General features: G+C 36.2%; 1 protein-coding gene across 8 annotated transcripts in view; it reads right to left on the minus strand.

Moving 5' to 3' along the window:
- Window positions 1-19952, minus strand: part of DCAF6 (DDB1 and CUL4 associated factor 6) — a 135878-nt gene that overhangs the window by 46028 nt on the left and 69898 nt on the right. For 4 of the 8 annotated variants that reach the window (XM_045877527.3, XM_064594367.1, XM_064594368.1 and 1 more), the window contains 2 exons: window positions 12599-12769; window positions 6556-6615 (listed from right to left, as the gene is read on the minus strand). The exons of 2 other annotated variants lie outside the window; for them this stretch is intronic. In XM_045877527.3, coding sequence (XP_045733483.1) covers window positions 6556-6615; window positions 12599-12769 — 231 coding nt within the window. The remainder of the gene's footprint in view (window positions 1-6555; window positions 6616-12598; window positions 12770-19952) is intronic. 2 more of the 8 variants (XM_064594370.1, XM_064594371.1) reach the window with 1 other exon arrangement.

Raw genomic sequence — 19952 nt, forward strand, 5'->3', positions numbered from 1 at the left:
ATTTGACAGAGAGAGAGTGAGCACAAGCAGGGAGAGCAGCAGGCAGAGGGAGAAGCAGGCTCCCCGCCGAGCAGGGAGCCCAATGCGGGACTCGATCCCAGGACCCTGGGATCATGACCTGAGCTGAAGGCAGACGCTTAACCGACTGAGCCACCCAGGCTCCCTCAGGCAAGTTTCTTAACCTCTCTTTGCCTCAGTTTCCTCATCTGGAAAATGAGAATAACAGTACCTACTGTATAAGGTTGTAGCGTGGATTAGGTAAATTAACATGAAGAAATTGCTCAAAGTAATGTTTGGCACAAAGACTATGCACTGTAAGTGTCTCCGCTATTATTATTATGGTTAATCAACTCTATTGTTATTATTAACACTGTTAGTGTTAATCAACACTATGTTCCAAGCACAGGGAGCATTAGCTTTATTCATTCATGCATCCTAGTGTTGAACCCAGTACTTGCCACAGGCAAAAATAGATAATATGAGTTGAATTAATAACAGAGACATACAAATATGGCTCCATCACTTATTTCTCTTGTCCTTACATATTTCTTGGGAGTCTTGGTTTCTTCATCAGTAAAATGAGGATATTACTACTCATCATATTAGAACAAATGAGATAATGCATGTAAAGTTTTTAACACAATGCCAGCCACACACTAAAAACTCAATAAATGCCAGTTATTTTTATCATACACAATTCAGAGTTAGAACACAATTTAACTAGATATATAGACAGATACTGATTTGGTTAAGATGAGAGTGAATAAGTGAATACACGCAATAAAAATGAAATAGGGTTTAACCTCCAAAAGATCAACTACATCACTAATGGGAAGAATCCAGACTTGGTAGTTGGGGAAAGGAGGACTAGTTGCTCCGTTCTGAGCAATGAAATAATAATTAGTTCTAAGTAATATAAAAAATCGAGAATGAAGTCTAACTTCACTAACTTATTTTTTCTCTAGAATTTAAGATACAGTACTTACAGATATATTCCAGTATGATGAATACTGAATTGATACTTCCCATTAACAGAACAGGCTTCAATAATTAGATATTTATTTAATAAAAATTGGAATTGTCAAAGTACACTTAATGGTGATCTAAAATATTACTTGAGGTAATATTGTCAAGATATTACTAAAATGAAATTTTAATTTGGTGATCTTAGGGGAATGCACACTTAATGTATGACAGGCCCAACTTTCCCATTTCCCATCTACCTTAGTGGAGTTAGTAAGAGCTGTTTCACTGGTTCCTGGTAAACCAAAAGCTTCATTCTCTAAGTTAACATTTTATCAACATCAAAGGAAGCCTGCTTTTGTACAATATATACAGTGGAGAGTTAACATTTATATTTCTAAGGCTACAAATTAGAGTGTCTGACAGATACACAATTGCCCATAGGCATAAGTTTCAAATGTAATAGCATTATCAACTCCCACTTAATGATTATCACTGTAATGAATATAGACAACTACCTTTAGTCATGGCCAAAATTTAAAACTCAGGCACAATGATTTTCTTATACCCTGTCAAAAATTTAAAGTTCAGGTCATAGGTTTCTTTTGTTGTTGTTTTAATAGGGGAAAATTGCTGACCTAAGTATTTTTAACAGGAAAAAAAAATGTGTTTGTTTTCATAATATAAATGGGCACGAGAAATATATGCCAGAAGAGGATTATTTCCCTTATAATACGGTAGGCCTAACATAGAGATCTAAATAAAAAGAAACACCAGAACTACTCATTAAAACACTGTTCAAACTAAACAAAATGCAGGACAGATACCAGTGTGCTTACTCAAAAGGAGTTTCTAATTAGCATGGAAAGGCTGTCAATGTGTGTTCGCAAAGCCCCATATTTGCAGAATATTGGGAAGTATTTTACAACAGGATAAAAACAATGTGCATGTTGTGCACTTATTTCCTTGACTGTTTCTTTAAAAAGTATTTTGATAAAAGAAATTAACTATTGCTTGCATTTATGACTCTGAAGGTTTAGACTAAATACATGTTTATCAAATGTTGTGCTTTTGTCAAAAATGCAAGATAAACAAAAGTGACTGCAATCAACTAATTCAATAACATGTATATAAACATTGAAAGAAAACAACTTTTCAGTGAAGCAAGTCCATTACAATTTTAAAAAAATTCTTTTTTAAAGATTTTATTTTTAAGTAACCTCTACACCCAATGTGGGACTCGAACTTACAACCCCTAGATCAAGAGTCGTGTGCTCTACCGACTGAGCCAGCCAGGCGCCCCAATTTTTAATTAATTAGTAATATTTTTATCCCCAATAAAGAAACCTATAAACTACTATGGGAAATTAAACAACATGTCAAAGTACCAGAGGACTTGTGAGATGAACAAGGTCAGGTAAAATAAAACTGAATTATCAACTTAAAAAATCTAAGTGTCTCTTTACAAGTATGAATAAGAAATTTAAAATACGGTTAAACAATCCTTAGAGACATATTCAGAAAGAAAACTTATTAAATGTACTTTTCCCATTCTACAGGGTAAAATGGAGAACAAGAGTCTTGACAAAATTAAAACTTGAACTAAGAGCATTATCTGAGGACATCAACTATCCCCTATACCTTTAACTTCTTCCACAAGGAGTCTTTCTTATCTGATAAACATGCTCAGTTTTGTATACACCCTCTGCTCCTGGGGATATGGCTTTAGCAGAGTGATTCCTGGCTCTAACAGATGTGAGTGTGACTCCCAGGTCCTTCACTCATTGGCTGTATGATCTTGGCAAGTAGTTCATCATTCTTCTGTCTCTTACTCTTCTTATACAATCTCTAATTCAGAGAAATGTTATAATAATTAAATAACACAATGCACCAAAGCCTTAGGTTCAGTCTTTCATGTATTTAAAAAGTATTTTTAAAATAATGTATACAAATCAATGAAGAAAAGAATGTAAACTTAAAAAAAAAAAAAAAGCTGTTTTGAAACTACCCCCCCCCCCCCCGGACATTACCTGTCCTCTATCTTTTTTTTAATTGAGCTTATTGGAAGATCATCTACATACCAATATTTCCACCTTTTTAAAAAAATCTTTCTTCTCCAACCATGCTATCTGGCTTCTGCCTCCACCGTACCACCGAAATTACAAAGCCACAGCAATGGATAACCTACATATTACCAACGTCCAAAAACATCTCAGTCCTTTTCATATGACATTGTTGCTTCACATGTTGCTGCAACCATCTCCTCCTTGAACTTTCCTTTTCCCCTGATGTTGCATTCTTTCTGCCAATTTCTTTGCTTGTTCCTTTTCTGTCTCCTTAGCTAGATCCTGTTCTCTGCTTGCTCGTAGTGTAGACTCTCCCCCTTTCACTGTATCCTCTTTTCCTAGACAGTCTCATCTGCTCCCCTGGTTTCTACTACTATCGGTAAATTGATGATTCTTAATGTTTATCTCCACCTCAGGCCTCTCCAGTGACCCCCCCCCCGCAGAAACATATATCCATTCAACTGTCTATAACATTTCTCCATTTGGATATCTCAAGGTATTTCAAACTCAACATATCAAGAAAATCTCATGTATCTCCCCCCGACCCCAAACGAGCTGCTTCTCCTGAAATCCCTATCTTGGTTGATGGTATCACTATTACCCATCAAGACGCCTGGATATGGTTCCCTCATTCATTTTTAACTACTCAGTCTCAAAGTACCATCAATCCTGTCTCTTAAATATTTAAAAAATCTGTCCACCCTTCTCATTTCCCACCACTAGCTGCCTTAGCTTAGACCCCGTACTATCTCTCACCTGGACTACTGCAACAGTCCCTTACATGGTCTTGCAGTTTTCAATCAATCTTACCAACTCTTCCAATCAACTATCTATAATCCTGCCAAAATCATCTTTCCAATACATAAATCTGGTTCTGCCCAAGCTGAAATAATGTCTATGGCATCCCACTGCTTAAAGAATTCATTTACTCCCACATTTAACAGATATTTATTGTTTAATGTATAACAGATATGGTGTTAGTTAGGCACTGAGTGTAAGAGAGAATGAAAGCAATATTTAGAGGATATAGGCATCAAACCAACCCTTAAATGTATGATCACAAATTCTGACAAATGCAATGAAGGAATACAGAAGGTAACAAAGAGAAAAAGAGGGGAGAATTATTTCAAATTAAAATGTCATATTGTTTTTGAGAAAGAAATTTCTAACTGGGATTTGATGAGTAGAAGTTGCTGTAGGGAAAAGGATTTTGGCAGAAGGAATAGCATATATAAAGCTTTTGAGAGGGAAAGAAGCATGGAGTATTAAAAGGACTAAAAGCAGACCTGTTTGTTAAGAGCTGAGTAAATGAGGGAGGGGTGGCCTGAGATAAGGCTGGAGAGACAAGGTCCAGGAGGTCATGTAGGGCTCTGTAAACCAAGGTTTGGGTTTAGGTTGTTTTGAAGGGCAAGGGATACAATTAAAAAGTTTTAGGTAGATGAAGGACATGATTAGATTTATGTTTTTAAAAGTTCACTCTGGCTATTGCTGGGGAACAGGCTATATAGCCTGAGTGGATACAAGGAGCCCAGGTAAGAGGTGATTCCATTAGTTCAGGTGAGAAGGACAGTGGTGGGCAGTTTCTCTAATTTTTATAAAAGTTATTTTTAGGTAATACAAGCCTGGGATGTAGAAGTCCCAAGTACTTTAAAAGATGTAATCCTGCTAAACAAAAAGGCATGTAAAAAGAAAAGCTCAGGATTTAATTCACTTGAATATACTATTCGCCTTTAATTTATTTCTGCTCAGAGGACTTATTACACAGTTCATTGATGATGGTCTATTACAGTGCAGCTTCTGCCAAGCCTGCTCAATATTTGCCCTTTTATATAACATTTCTACTGATAATGACTAAAAGGCAGAAAAACAGAGAACCTCTTGATTTCTGCCTCCAAACAAGTCTACCCTAGTTAAATGGCATCATCATTCACCCAGGCCTTGATCCAAAAATCTGAGAGTTATCCTTTATTCATCTCTTTCTGCCATACCCATATCATAAGTAAATTAAGTACCAACTTAAATTGAATAAAATATTCAATGTAATCAATGGAAATTATCCTATGTGATGAACAGAATATGAATCTGGCTACAAACTCTCTGGTAGTGATATACTATTTATATTCATATATCCTTACAAAAAAGATTATTTGATTAGAGAGTGGCTTTAAACAATAGTACAATATATTATGATATAACTGTACTTTACCTTAAGGGAATTATTCATCACTGTTAATACCTCTACAATAAATGTATATAGATAAAACGTGCTTAATTTCTTAGTTCTCAAATTCATTCACCAACTCATTCATCATTCATTCATTCTCAAGAACAGAAAAACCTCCAACAACACTTGTCATCTCAGGTCTATAGAGAATAATTTAAGATCAGAAGTAATTTATTTTAAAATTAGTTTCTGAATATGTCTTCAAGAAGATAGCTAAAATTAGATCTATTTCACACTACTTCAGCAACATTTAATTTCCCAAATACTATCAGCAAATGAGTCATCCTACATGTGTAAACTTTCAGCCAACTAAAGCTTATGGCCTTATGGCTGAGTTTTTTTTTTTTCCAATTTTTGGAAAAATATTTATAAAGTCTATTAAATGATCAGCTATCTTTTTAAATAGAGAAAAGTGAATATTATTGAAGTTATTCTTGATAACTTAACATCAACTTTTTTTTACCCTCTGCATCACAATACATTTAGAATTGGCCAGGGAATTCTGAGGGGCAACAGTAAAGCTGTTTGCCCTACTTCTAAAAGCCTGTTTGTTTAGTATTTTATAGTCTTCCTCCTTCGATCCTTCTTTTCAGCTTCCCCTTCTTATTGTCAGAATGTCTTCCTCTACCAATCTGTCTCTGTGCTGTATTTGCTCCGCTAGTAATAAAACCTGATAAATAAGTAACCTGTCTACCTCATGAGGCTATGCTCACAGCTTTCAGGTTGATTTCATTCCTCTCCTACTACAAAAAGTGCAAGTGCTAGTGGAAGCGATTTTCCCTTCTGACTGATGGCTCCAAAGCTTATCTCTGAGTTCATAATTGTATTCCTTATAGTTAAAGCTATCAGGAGTTTGACCGCTGGGTAAGTGAGACATAAAACCAAGTATCATTAACAATAGCCATTTGGTAATACAGAATATTACTGTACAATATAACCTTTTCCAAATCAGCCACTAGATAATATGGTAACCTCACATTCACAATTGTACACAATTTTCTGATACCTAGAATTTAAAAAAATGGATATAACTTATATCCACTACAATATTATTATAAAAAGAGAATTTCGAGTTGGCATCTGGGACCAAAGGTAGAAATTAACTTAGTTTACGTAGAAAATAATTTGAGGCCAGGGAGGACCTTTGTACACAATACCACCTAGGGTAATTTAGCCCACAAAATACTGACTATTAGACCATAATCAAAATGAAATGCTATGAAAAAGTGAGAGAGAGCTTGGTTTATGCATTGCAATAAAACTATGGATGGATGGGCATAGCGCATCTCCTGTTGCACGCACCCTGTTGCTCGTCAAGTGACATGGATCCGAGCTGTTTGTTAACCACAGAAGAAGGAGAATCTGAAACAAAAATGAGATTTCAACTTAAAAGTAAGCAGCAGAAAACTGCACAGCAAATGTCATGATCAACTCTAAGCTTAAGAAACAAATGTATAAGGGTAGGGAATAGAAGTAAGTACTGGGGTATATTTCCCAAGCAGTGAGTAAGCGGGGCCATGTGCTTAAGATAGGTTATTCCACGCAAGCATTCAGCAACGTTGAGAAGTAGTTAAGAAAATATTCTTCTACTTCCATGCATACACCTTTTATCAAATTCAAATTTAGCACAGCACAAGGTACAAGGTAGATAAAATAGAACTAGAGTATCTCCTTCACTAAACAGAAGACTCCTTCCCCTTCTCAAACCCCTTTCCAGCTCCTTAAAGATGGCTTTCATTCTGGACTGGAGGATTCAAAGCATGAAATGAGATGCTCGCTACACTTTGCTAGATGTTGGTTGTAGTACCCTGAGCTGAAAATAGGAGCTCAAGCGAAGATGTCAGACAAAGAAAATGGTTTATAAGAGAAAAATTCAATGAAGTAATTGCCATTACAGAAACACAGATAATTTTTAAAACTCTAAGATATGTTGTGCATATTAAAACTGTACTCTGTTGAAGGCTTAGGTTTCTTTAGGGGCCTGGTGGGAAAAGAAAAAGAGAGGAAAGGAGTAGGCTTAATGGTCTGAGCTTCATGCTTTCCACCCTGGCTTTAAATAGAACATTTAATTTTTTATCCTTTTTGCACTGAGTTTCTGTGTAAGAATTTGTCCTATAAATGTGTTCTATTGTTTGGAAAACACTGATATAAAGAAAGGCAGCATGATAAAATGGAAAGAGCACTGGTCTGGGGTTAGGGAGTTTTGATTCTAAACCTGGTTCTGACAATAATTAACTATGTGACATTTTTAGATCTAAGCTTCCCCTTTCTTCCTGGTCATCCTAGGGACCTAATAACCTAAGCAAGGCACTGGGGAATAGAAGGAGGTGGCTACCAAGTCCTGGCTTGGGTTCCAGTGTCCCAGTAGGGCGATATGAGAAGGGAATATGTGGATAATATGCACAGCTCTCTCCAAAATATAAGAATAATTCCTGGTTTCTAATATCCTGTGCTCCAGTTCTTAGCAAATATTAATAAAACAAAAACGCTGCACTTTTGGATAATCACCAGTTTCTAGTCATCATGGCTTCATTCCCCCAAAAGTAGATAAAATATTTTGAATTGAGAGTGAAAAGTTTTCCAACATATCTTGGATTCTTAGCAATTTTTTTATCACTTGATTGCTTTAATTTCTACATTTAAAAATCTGAATCTTGCTACTGGGACCACTCCTATCAACTTTAAATTGTCTACCTTCTGATACAACCGTTTGCTCAGAGACTTTTGTATTACTAGATTTTGATAAAGCATGATCATCTGAATAACAGCTTTGACTTATCCTTACTTATCACCTCTTCATCAGAACATTCAGTTCAACAAATCTGTACAACACCAAAAAAAAAGAAAGAAAGAATGATAGTATTTCAATCAGTTCCTGAATCTATCCATGCTTTACTTTCCTTTATAAGACTTCTCGTTTATCCATTTTAGAGTTAGATACAACATTCCTACCTATGTTGTTTTTTAAGAACAGATAAGTTGTCTTTATAGAAAATCAAAATTATATTTCCTACAGTAAAGAAAAACATAACAAAAATTTGAGTCACAGTAAAATAAATATTGGAAAATCCTCCTAGGAAGTGTCTTACAAAATATTTTTTGTCCCTATGTATTTGTTATACATTTCATTGTGCTCTCATTTATAATTAAGAGCCCTCAGAAAACTATCAACTCTCCAGGTAATCTTTTATTGAATATTTAATTTTTCCATAAATATTATGTAATGTACAAATCTTATAAAATAAAGTGCATCTTATTTAATTTTTTAGATAGAGTTTAGGAAAGAATATGTCTTTAAAAAACACATTGATGAAGGATCTAGAATATATGCTCTACTCCATTTCCCCGTAAAATATCTTTCAGAAAGCACCATTACAAGGTAAAAATCAGACCATATGGTCTACTGATAATTTATTGCAAAATCCAATATGGTTGGTCCACTTATTGGAAGTGTTTAGAATTATTATTTTTAAGGTAGAGATAAACTTTAGGCAAAAATTCATTCAGTGCTGAGTTCAAGGTGTCTCAGGGCCAATTTCTGTATATTTAAAAAAAAAAAATTTGTGTTCTGGTCTTGAAAAAACTCTTTAGAATTTTCTAAATTTTCTCATCAGAATTTTTTCAATTGTAGACAAAATAAGTAACTATAGTCTTAAAGGTAAATAACAAGTACTTGTCAGCCAGACTTCTGGGTTCAATTCTGGCTTTTCCACTCAGTAATAATGTAATCCTGGACAAGTCATTTAAGGTCTATATGTCTCAGTTTCTCCATCTGTAAAATGGGGATAATCACAGTATCTACCGCATACTGTTCTTGTGAAGACTTAATGAGATGATCCATGTAAACTACTTAGATAGCACACAGGAAAGGGTCAATTAATGTTATTATTACTAGCCTTTTTTTCAGAAACATGATATTGAATGAGAAATAATGACAGGAAGCTGTTCTGAAAACTATGGAGCATATTCCCATGCCTGAAGTGCTCAGGAGTCTATCATTAACGGTAGCTAAGGACTAAAGAACTAGATCAACATCATATCTGATTTACAAACTACTTATGCTATAAACACTAAAAACAGGATCAAATGCACCCATTTGAGAAGTGCTACATGTGACTATCGTCACGGGGACTGTGGGGAACTGGATGTAGTATAGAGCCTGCTTGCACAGGATCGGGTAAGTGCTGATTTTTTCCAATATGGCTCAGTTTTGAAAAGCCCTTTTTCAAAAATAATCACCAATGTTTTTATACCCTTTTGGGGTATAAAAATTACTTTTTTCTTTTCCAATCAGCAAAACCGTGCCATAAAGTGAAAAAACAGTTCCTACCTGACCCTCTCTAGGCTGGCTCCATGCTCCAGTGGGGCTCTGTGGTGGTCGAGCCAGTACAGCAGACTCCACAGGGGGTTGTCACTCTGAGCAGGAGCCAGCAACCCATGACTTCGGGGGACCTGAAATGGAAAAAAAGAGTTGGGTTTAAAATCAGCAATACGCTGACTGCCTCTGCCATAGCTGTTTATGGCATTTGTCTTTACAGCTCACTCAAAACCCTGAATGCTATCAACTGTATATGGCTGTGATTTGAGTAATTTTGAGGTAGTAAGTGAAAGATACTATAATTAAGATAGTATATTATTATGTGTACTGCTCTACTTAGGAGTATAAAAATTTTATACAGTATTGTCTACCTCATCCTTATGCTGCTATCTGTAAATCATGGCAGGCCATACTATCTAAATAAATCAGTAATTGGGAAACTGAGACATAAAGTAGCCAAATGACCTGTCCAAGCTAATCTAATCATAGGAACAGGACAAGAACTCAACCAGTCTAGTACACAAGCAGTAATCTGATGAAGGCAAATTCATCTCTTTATGGTAAAAAAAAAAAAAAAAAAAAGCACTGAAAGCCTAGAAATAAGTTATGATGTATTTTCTAAAAGCCTAAGAAAAAATGCATTTTTGTTTTTAGCTTAAAAAAAATAAAAATATTTTAAAGTAATATATTCTGACTTCAAAAAATAAAATTTTTAGAAGTTAGCTATGGTGGATCAATTTATGTCCATAATAAATAGATGATATTGTGCTTATTCATTAAGTTTAAGAACATATTTTAATTGTTACTCAAATAAAAACTATCTTCCTGTTGAATTTCATAAATCTAATTCCTATTCTGTATTTTTATACTTTGTGTGTTCTGAAAAGACAAATTTTGCATTAAGCCTATTCATTTTTCCTCATATCCAAGATCTACTAAATGGACAAAATATATAGATTCTATTGGTTGTTCTTTGTAACAAACTGTGCATGATTTAACTTTATCTTATTTAATTACTAAATAGCGTTCCTATCACAAGTGAGGACAGAATAAAAGTAGCATTATGAAATGAACCCAGGACACGTCACAGATTAGACTTACTAGGGTCTCACATGAATGCTATGTTAAAAGCATATGATACAGAGAAAGTACTTCACCTTGTAAGTGAAGGGAACAACATACATTGACTGTTAGCACTAAAGGACTCTACTATTGGCCATGTAGACAGTCTCAGGGGCCCCAATATGTTGTTTAAAAACAAAGTAAAGGTAACACGTTTCTCAACCTCAAAATGGGGCAAGGTGTCTACTGAACTTTAGCTTTTTTAAAGATTACCACAGATAGACTGATTACCAAAATACATACTATTTAACGAGAAGGATACTCAGAGTTGGTAAAACAGCATCTTATTTCACAGAGGCCACATAATCACTCTAAAGCTTTCTGGCTGTAAAAAAAAAAAAAAACCTGCTTCACTTTAAATTGGTAAGCTAGATACGAAAGGCTGAGTCTAAAAATATTTTTCTAATGTCTACAGTGCACATTTCATTTCTTTCCTGCTAATGTAGACAGTTTTGTATTTTATGCTCAAACTCATTTTAATATTTGGTTTGTTACCTGTTAAATTTCAGTATTTTAAAAATATGTACATATGTAGGTGCATTTTAACTTCCTTCTTATTTGGTTTTTATGTTGCATATTTTCCCTTTTGAAACACTCAAGCTAGAGTTTTATATATAGCACTAAATCATAGCAAAATGTCTTATTATTAAATGTCGTGACTGTAATTTAACGAAATTCTCCAGTTAGTTTTAAGTATAGGAAAAAAATGGTCAGAGACATCTTTGCTTGGCTGATATTCCCTCTACTGAATTAAAAATCAGGTCCAGAATTTATTCCAATCACATCTATATTACAGTTACTTAAATCTATTTTATTTCACCATGATATTATATAATGTGCTTTTGTTATCAGCACATAGTAGAACAGATATTTACAAAGTGGAGGTTGTTCAGTTCTACCAATATACAAACAAATTTCAAGCAATTAAATCAAAATTCTCAAAGTAATTAATAAATACTCCAACTCCTCACTCCTTCGGGTGGCAAAACAAAGTAGTACATCAAAGTATCACAATTCCATTAGTATGAGAACTCAGACACACTCTAGTTCCTAAATAAAGATCTGTAGCACTTACTATGCAATACCTATAGAATAGGATATATAGTACCTAATATCCATCTTGAAAGAATTAAACTGACAAATTATTTTATGCTATACCTTTCATTAATTCTATCAACAAACGTTTGTTGAGCATCATGAGCTTGTTGGCCATAAACAAACTAGGCCATTAAAATGCTCAAAGAAAAAGAGAGTGGCACCAATTATCACTGTCCTATAGAGTTTTATAGCATCAGAACAGGAACAAGAGACTGTGGGGTATTTCTGCTGCCCTATACATCAGAAAGTTGATTTTGTATACAATGAATAAGTAAGCAAATACTGAAAATTTTCAAATAATTACAGAAGAGGATAATTGAGTCAGCATGCTGGTATGGCCAAACAACACTATAACTCTAAAATCTAGTATTACTAACATTCACAGGAATACTGGTTAATTTTCAAAGGAAAAACAAAAGAAGAAGAGAGAGAACTAGGGACCACAGCATAGATATCATTTCAGCATATAAGAAATTTCAATAAAAATATCAAAGCAGGCTCTGAATTCACTAGATCATTAGAAAGTAGTTCATTAGCTATAAAAGTAATAAACATCTGCCCCCTCCCAGAAACAGGACAAATAAAATAATGGATTATTTTATACTGATGTCTCTGGCAAACACTGCCGCCAAAACGGTGTCCCTTTAGCCATGGGATGATGAACACCACCATATGCAAGAAGGGGAGGGATAAGCTGCAAGCCCCATCAGCTCTTTTTGAAGGGGAAAAGGGAAGCATCTTGTTACACAGTAGCAGTGTTAAAAAACCAACTCGACCAGCTGCTTGAGGACACTTGACATTAATAACCTGAAGGCTGAGGGTGCTGTGAAGAGCCCTCGTGAGAAGACTGATCAGAAGTGGAAGGCTGTTGCTGGGTGCGCACAGCTAGTTCTTGCTGCCGCTGCTGCTCAGCCCTCTTAAGCCTCAGTTGCTGTAGGCGCTTGCGGAGCAAAGCTATCTCAGGCCCCCTTAAAAATTCTGACACAGATAGGGAAAGAAAGGTGAAAAGATAGCAATCAATAGGAAACAGTAAGGATTTGATTATATATTAAAGAGAGAAGGATATAAATAAAAGACATGTCTCATGGAGGAATACTAAAAACAAATTACTTATAAAAAATGACTGATCATTAAGTTAGGAGATAAATACACACACTGACATACTCGAATGCTTCTGTTTAACTATAATGAATTATACACATATAGTTCTCTAAGAATATTTAAGTAACGAAATAGAATGAAAATAAAGTCTTCCATGACAAAACATTTTAAAATGAATATTCCTTTCTTCACTAATTTCATCTTTTTCTAACAAAATCATACTAAGGAAAATTGAAAAATATCAGTTTTCTAATCTATACACAAATTACTAGCTTCAATCATATAATAATTAAAATTCAATTAAAATTATGAAAAAATTACGCATTTTTAAACAAGTCTTGGAATTTATTAATGAAGAACTCTTTAAAAAGTCAAAGTTACACATTTTTCAGCTAAAATCTCTCTTTTTATGTTGGAACTGTCATTTACTTTTTTTAAGCTAAAAATATTTACATAATCCTTAATATTTTCTTAAAGCAACAGTCATAGATAAAAGTAGCAATACAACATAGAATTCTGCAGATATATTTGAGTGCCTACTATATATGAGGAATTGATTTTGGCTCTGGGGATAAATAAAACATTGAACAAAATAGTCCCTACTCATGTGTGGAGATTATGTTCTGAAAGGAAGAAAGACATCGGTGAACTCACACACACACACACACACACACACATATGTAATATACATGTATGTGTTTCTGTCAAACAGGGACAACTGCTGTGAAGTAAACTGGACAGGTTGAGGTAAGGGGGACAGAGGTAGTGGAGGACAGGTTGCTGTTTCCTCTATGGTCATTAAAGAAGGCTTCTCTCATAAGGTGATTTTTGACAAAGACCTCAAGGACTGAGGGAGTAAACCACATGGGTATCTGAAGGAAGTGTTCCAGGTAGAGAGAAGAGCAAGTGCAAATGCTTAGAGGAGGAAGTATGTCTGGGGGTGGGATATATATTACAGGTAATGGCAGAAGAATTTGCTGATAGTTGAGATGTAGCATGGTCCCAAAGTTTTTGGCCCACGTAACAAGAAAAGTAAGAGCTGTTATTTATTGTGACAGGGAAAAGGGAAGAACAAGTAGTAGCAGAGGGAAGAGGAGAACTAACAGATATCCCAGGGGAGACCCTGAGTAGGGACTGAATATAACAGTCTAGAATTCACTAGTAAATTGGATATCACTGGTGATGTTACTTGAAGCTACCTAGAGTGTAGGTGATAATAAAGTCATCTAAGAACTGAACTCTGGTATACTCCAATATTTAACAGGAAGAAAAATCTCTGGGTAGAGTAAGAAGGAGAAGCCATTGAGAAGGTTGGAGGACTGAGTGAGCACAATCTGTAGGCTTGGACGGAAGTATGTCAGGAAGGATGGAGGGAGAAGCTGTGTTGAATGCTAATGATACAATGAAAAAGATACTGAGAACTAATCACTGGCTTTTGCACCTTGGAAGTCATTGCTGACCTTGACAAGAGCTGTTTCAGCAGAAATCACAGGGGCCAAAATCCAAGTGGAACAGGTTCGAGAGAAAGAGGAGGTCATGAAGTAGACTTGTTGCTAATAGGGAACAGAGAAATTGGATGAGTTGGTGGGGAGGTTTGTTTGTTTTAGTTTGGGAGATAACACATATGTTTGTATGCTGATAGACAATGTTTAATTGCGGGAAGGAAAAAAGATGATTCATGAAATGAAGTGAGCAAATGCAAGAATGATGTCCTTAAGTAGACCAAAAGAGACGAGCTGCAGTGGGTAAGAGGATGAACTGTTTTTTGTTTTTGTTTTTTTTTTAAGATTTTATTTATTTGAGAGAGTGAAAGAGAGAGATCACAAGCAGGGGGGAGGGGTAGAGGGAGAAGCAGACTCCCCACTGAGCAGGAAGCCTGATGAGGAACTTGATCCCAGGACCCTGGGATCATGACCTGAGCCGAAGGCAGACGCTTAACCAACTGAGCCACCCAGAAGCCTGAGGAGGAACTGGTTTTAAGTAAAAACTTCATCCATTATAACCAAAGGCAAGGCAGAGATTCAACAGTTGCTGATTTGATGGTGGGGGTACAAGGAATTTTGTGTCTCTTGGTGACACTGGCAGCAAATTACACCAACTACCAAACAACTTTCAGCCTCGTTTACATAGATTATAAGGGTGCAAATTTGTTTTATTGTTTCACGAATCAATCATGCCAGAGATACTAACATCTTGTTACCATGACCTCTACTTACAAAGAATTTTATTCAGTCAGTCAATTGGCAGTTAAGATTTAGCAAACAATTCAAGTATCATCATAGTCTCTCAATGCTAGTTCTTTCCAGAAAATTCTCCAGTACCAAGCAGGACAGTATTCACTAACCAATAAATAGTGATGCTCAATGACGTAGTGCCTTCTTTTTAGGTATATACATACACCTTATCTATTGACAGCATAACAGCAATGCTTTTAGCAATATAAAATAATTATTATGCACCCACAAAGTTTGTTATTTTACACTTCAAAAATTACCATGAAGAGACTACATATATGTCAAATTTTGCTAAGAAAACAGAAAAATCACAGAAAATTCACCTGACTTCATTGTTGTTCCAAACCCTCACTCTTATGTTGCCGAATGTTTTATGGGAATAGAAGAGTATCCACCTAGACCCACCAGGTGATGTAGCATATAAATAGCAGGCTCTATGGAAGTGCAAGCAGCAATGCTCTATAACTTGGAAAATCAAGATTTAGTTATGATAATGTCATGAACTATTTATTCAATGCTTCTAGTGCTTCTTAAAGATCAATTTCTTTTACTTTTAAGGCTGGTTGTATGTGGCTTTGTCTCCCCTGGGTTAAAACAAAAAATGAGGCTATGGGAAGAAGTCACCACACAGCTAACTAGGAAGGGCAAATATTAAATTAAAAATTCCAACCAGACTAAGCAGACTAAACAATCAGACTAAACAACGATACTACTAGCAGTCTCAGACATTAAAGGTAGGTAAGATGCATACACACTACATCCTTTTAAAAAATGTATAAACATATAATTTATAATGTGAATAAATGCACTGAGAATTAGTTTTTGTTAACATGAATCAAAATGGACAGTGAATATATGAATACTTTGGGTTGAATTTTAAAAACAACAAAAAAACCCTCAACAACGTGTCAGGAATTGCTAACAGGAAATTTGTACTTCCATCTCCTGAAGCAACCTACCCTATACTTGTTTTCTTCTGAAAGACTCCAGGCTAATCTCCCTAATGACTCAACTCCCACTGAAAGAGAACAATAAACTATAGTTGACCCGACAAAGGTCCACTCGGTTCTAACGTCATGTCCCGCCTCTCCAATACATAGGGTCTTTTGTCCTGGACACTAGATTATTATTTTTTTTTTTAAAGATTTTATTTATTGGAGAGAGAGAGAGTGAGAGAGAGCATGAGAGGGGAAAGGGTCAGAGGGAGAAGCAGACTCCCCACCGAGCAGGGAGCCCGACATGGGACTCGATCCTGGGACTTCAGGATCATGACCTGAGTCGAAGGCAGTCGTTTAACCAACTGAGCCACCCAGGCGCCCGACACTAGATTATTTCTATATCTAATTTGGTGGTACTTTATCTGCCTGCTATGGATCTGTCCTCTAATCCCAATTTGCTTCTTGTCCAGGTGAACCTTGTGCATCTTTCTCTTAGAACTGTTACTCCTTTACTGACTTCCAAGTTCCTCTGGTCTCTTCTTTGGTCTCCCCAAAGTGACCATTAGCCTAAAATTTCCACTTGTTTCTAATCTATGTATCGCCTCTACCTAGACTAAATAGACCCTGGCATCCTTTAAGGAACCTGTAATCCGGATATTTGGTCTTTGAAAGGTTTGCTTTGCTATCTGTACACCAGAGTTCTTAGTTCCCAATAATTTTTCTACAGAGGTCAATTTAGCTATAAAGATTCTGAATAGACCTACATAAATTTATAAATCTGGACAATTACTTGTAAATAAGCAGGAATTCACAGATAAGCCATATCGGATACTATCTTAAAGAAACTAAATGCTCATAGTCTGAATGGTCTATTTAATTAAAAACACATGGTTCCCTTAGGTGACTCATTTCTCAAGGTGAGACTCCAAAGTGAATTTTGTATGTGCTGATAACCCCATTCAATCCAAAGAAACCACCTTCTCGAATCATATTATTTTATCTAGATTAAAATAAAACCATTCTAAAAAGAGGAAATAAGTCATAAATCAATCCAAAATGAATAAAATAATTACAAATTTTCTTCTTTTTAATTTTTTTAGTAAGCTCCATGCCCAACATAGGGCTCAAACTCATGACCCCAAGATCAAGAGTTGCATGCTCCACCGACTAAGCTAGCCAGGCGCCCCAAAATAATTACAAATTTTAATAAGTGCTTTTCAGGAAGTAAACAGGGCTATCTAAAAGATAATACTATTTTAGTAAAGGAGGATGAATATGGCTAGGGTAGTAAGGACACTTCAACTGAGACACAAGGGAAAAGGAGTTGGCTGAGATATGCCAGGGGGAAGAGCTTCTCTGGTGTGGAGAACAGTACATACAAAGGCTCAGAGTCAGAAACAAAGAGGCACAAGAGAATTTGGCACATTCAAGGGAATAAAGGAAACCACTACAGGTAGAGCATAAGGATCACTGGGAACTAAGAAAGTGCTATGAAGCGGGGTTAGAGAGGTGGGCAAAACCCAGGCCACATAGGCTCTTCGAGACCCACAGTAAAAAGTTCCAATTTTTTTTTGTAGTTCTACTCCTAAATGCAATTAGAAGTCTTTGAGGGGTTTTAAACAGCAAAGTTATACAATCTGATTTAACACTGTAAGATACTCACCTGCCTGTTGCATGGAGAATAAATGATAAACGAGCAAGAATAGATGCAGGAAGATCAATTAGCAGACAAGAAATGATGGTGAGATGGAAGAAGAATTTATTTTAGATGCAGAACCAACAGGACTTGCTGATGTACTGAGTGTGGGACATGAAGGAAAGCAAGGAATCAAGAATAACACATAGGCTGTTAAAATAAGCAAATGGGGCAGGTGGTTTTAAATTTACTAAAATATAAAAGGGCCAAGATGGAAGAGGTTAGCAGATGGGACGTATATGAGGCTAAATTAAGTTTTAGTTTGGACATGTTAAGCTTAAGATATCCAAAGATATCTAAAAAGAAGGGTCAAATGAGCAGCTGGACACAGGAGTCTGTAACTCAAAGTGGAAGATGAGATTGTGGACATACATTTGGAAATCTTCACCTTAAAGGAGCTATTAACAGCTATGTGAATTGATGCAATCTCCCAGGGATACAGAACAGAGAAAAGAGTACAGACTAAGGTGTTCTACTAAAATAGTCAGAAGTAAATAGAACAAGAACTATCAACTGTGATTACTGAAAACCAGCTAGAGTTGGTAATAAGTAGGCAAAGTAGTATCACAGATGCCAAGAAAGGAAGTGTTTCAAGAAAGGAGCGTCAGACTACGTTAAATGCAAATGGATGAAAAAATCTAGTAAGATACTAACAGAAGTCACTGGTGACTTGACCAAAAGCTTCAGTGGAAACAGAACTGAAAGGCAGACGAGTTGGTTGACAAAGAGATGGAAGGTGGTAAGAAAATGGAGATGGTATGTGAGCACCTCTTGTGAAGACTGATTATGAAAGGAGCAAAGACACAAGACTGGGGGAGAGTGTGGGGTACTTAAGGGAAGTTTTTTTTTTAAGATTTTATTTACTTATTTGTCATAGAGAGAGAGAGAGAGCTCGCGCGCGCACAAGCAGAGGGAGTGGCAGGCAGAGGGAGAAGCAGACTCCCCACTGAGCAAGGATCCTGATGCGGGACTTGATCCCAGGATCCTGGGATCATGACTTGAGCCGAAGGCAGCTGCTTAACCAACTGAGCCACCCAGGCGTCCCAGAGGGAGATTTTTTTAAGAAAGGAGGTAACAGAACATATTTGAGGTGGGAAAGGACCAATGCAGTAGAAAAGGCAATACTAATGATGCAGAGAAGAAGCAAAGTCCCTGAGAATTTGGAAAGGGATGGCAATTGCACTGGCTAGCCTTTGACAGGAACAGACACACTTTTCCCCCAAATGTGTCTGTTTCTATCACGGATGTGAGAATGTCAGGAGATTCAAAAGTAGCAAAGTGAGTGCTTTCCCCCACACACACTGTGTGTGGGAAGGTTATCAGCTGGGTGGTAAGATGAGGGTAAAGGGGAGTGGTAAAAGTCTGAGAGACAAGAAGGTGTTAAACACTTTGTCTAGTTGTTGAGCAACAGTGTTGAAAGACTGCTCTGACACAGTGTTGAGCACCCAATGAAATGTGTGGTTGTGACTTTCTTCACAACTCAGTGACTGAGTTGCAGACTAAGAGAAGGCAAATAATTTGGTTCACAGATGGCATTTTGCCAGGCAAGTTTTCACATTTCCATCATCCCTTTCCTTCACCCCAGCAAAAGTGACAGAGGAAATACAAGGGACAAAAAGGAAACATTTACATTAAGAGGAATCCACAGCAGGGCAAGAAGCATACTTTTTCATTCTATCTCCATGCAAGGGAACAGAGGCACACCTCCAAGGTACTGCGGTTTGGTTCCACAGCACCACAATAAAGCGAATATCCAATAAGGCAAGTCAGATGAATTTTTTGGTTTCCTACTGTGTATAAAAGTTATGTTTACGCTATTCTGTGGTCTATTAAGTGTGCAATTGCATGCTGTCTAAAAAACAATATACATACCTTAATTTAAAAATACTTTATTGCTAAAAAAAAAAAAAAAGCTAACCATCATCTGGGCTTTCAGTGAGTCATAATCTTTTTGCTGGTGGAGAGTCTTGCCTTGAAGTTTTTCGCGGCTGATTGATCAGGCTGCCGAAGGGTGGATGGCTGTGGCATCAACTGACTCTTTCACTAATGATTTCTCCGTAGCATGTGACCTTATTTAATAGCATTTTACCCACAGCAGAACTTTCAAAATTGGAGTCTATCTTCTGAAAACTCTGCTGCTGCTTTATCAACTAAGCTTATGGAATATCCTAAATCCTTTGTTGTCATTTCAA

This window comes from Mirounga angustirostris, unplaced genomic scaffold (assembly GCF_029215605.1).
Source record: "Mirounga angustirostris isolate CCGP_5_RB_7025 unplaced genomic scaffold, mMirAng1.0.hap1 SCAF_6, whole genome shotgun sequence".
NCBI lineage: Eukaryota > Metazoa > Chordata > Mammalia > Carnivora > Phocidae > Mirounga > Mirounga angustirostris.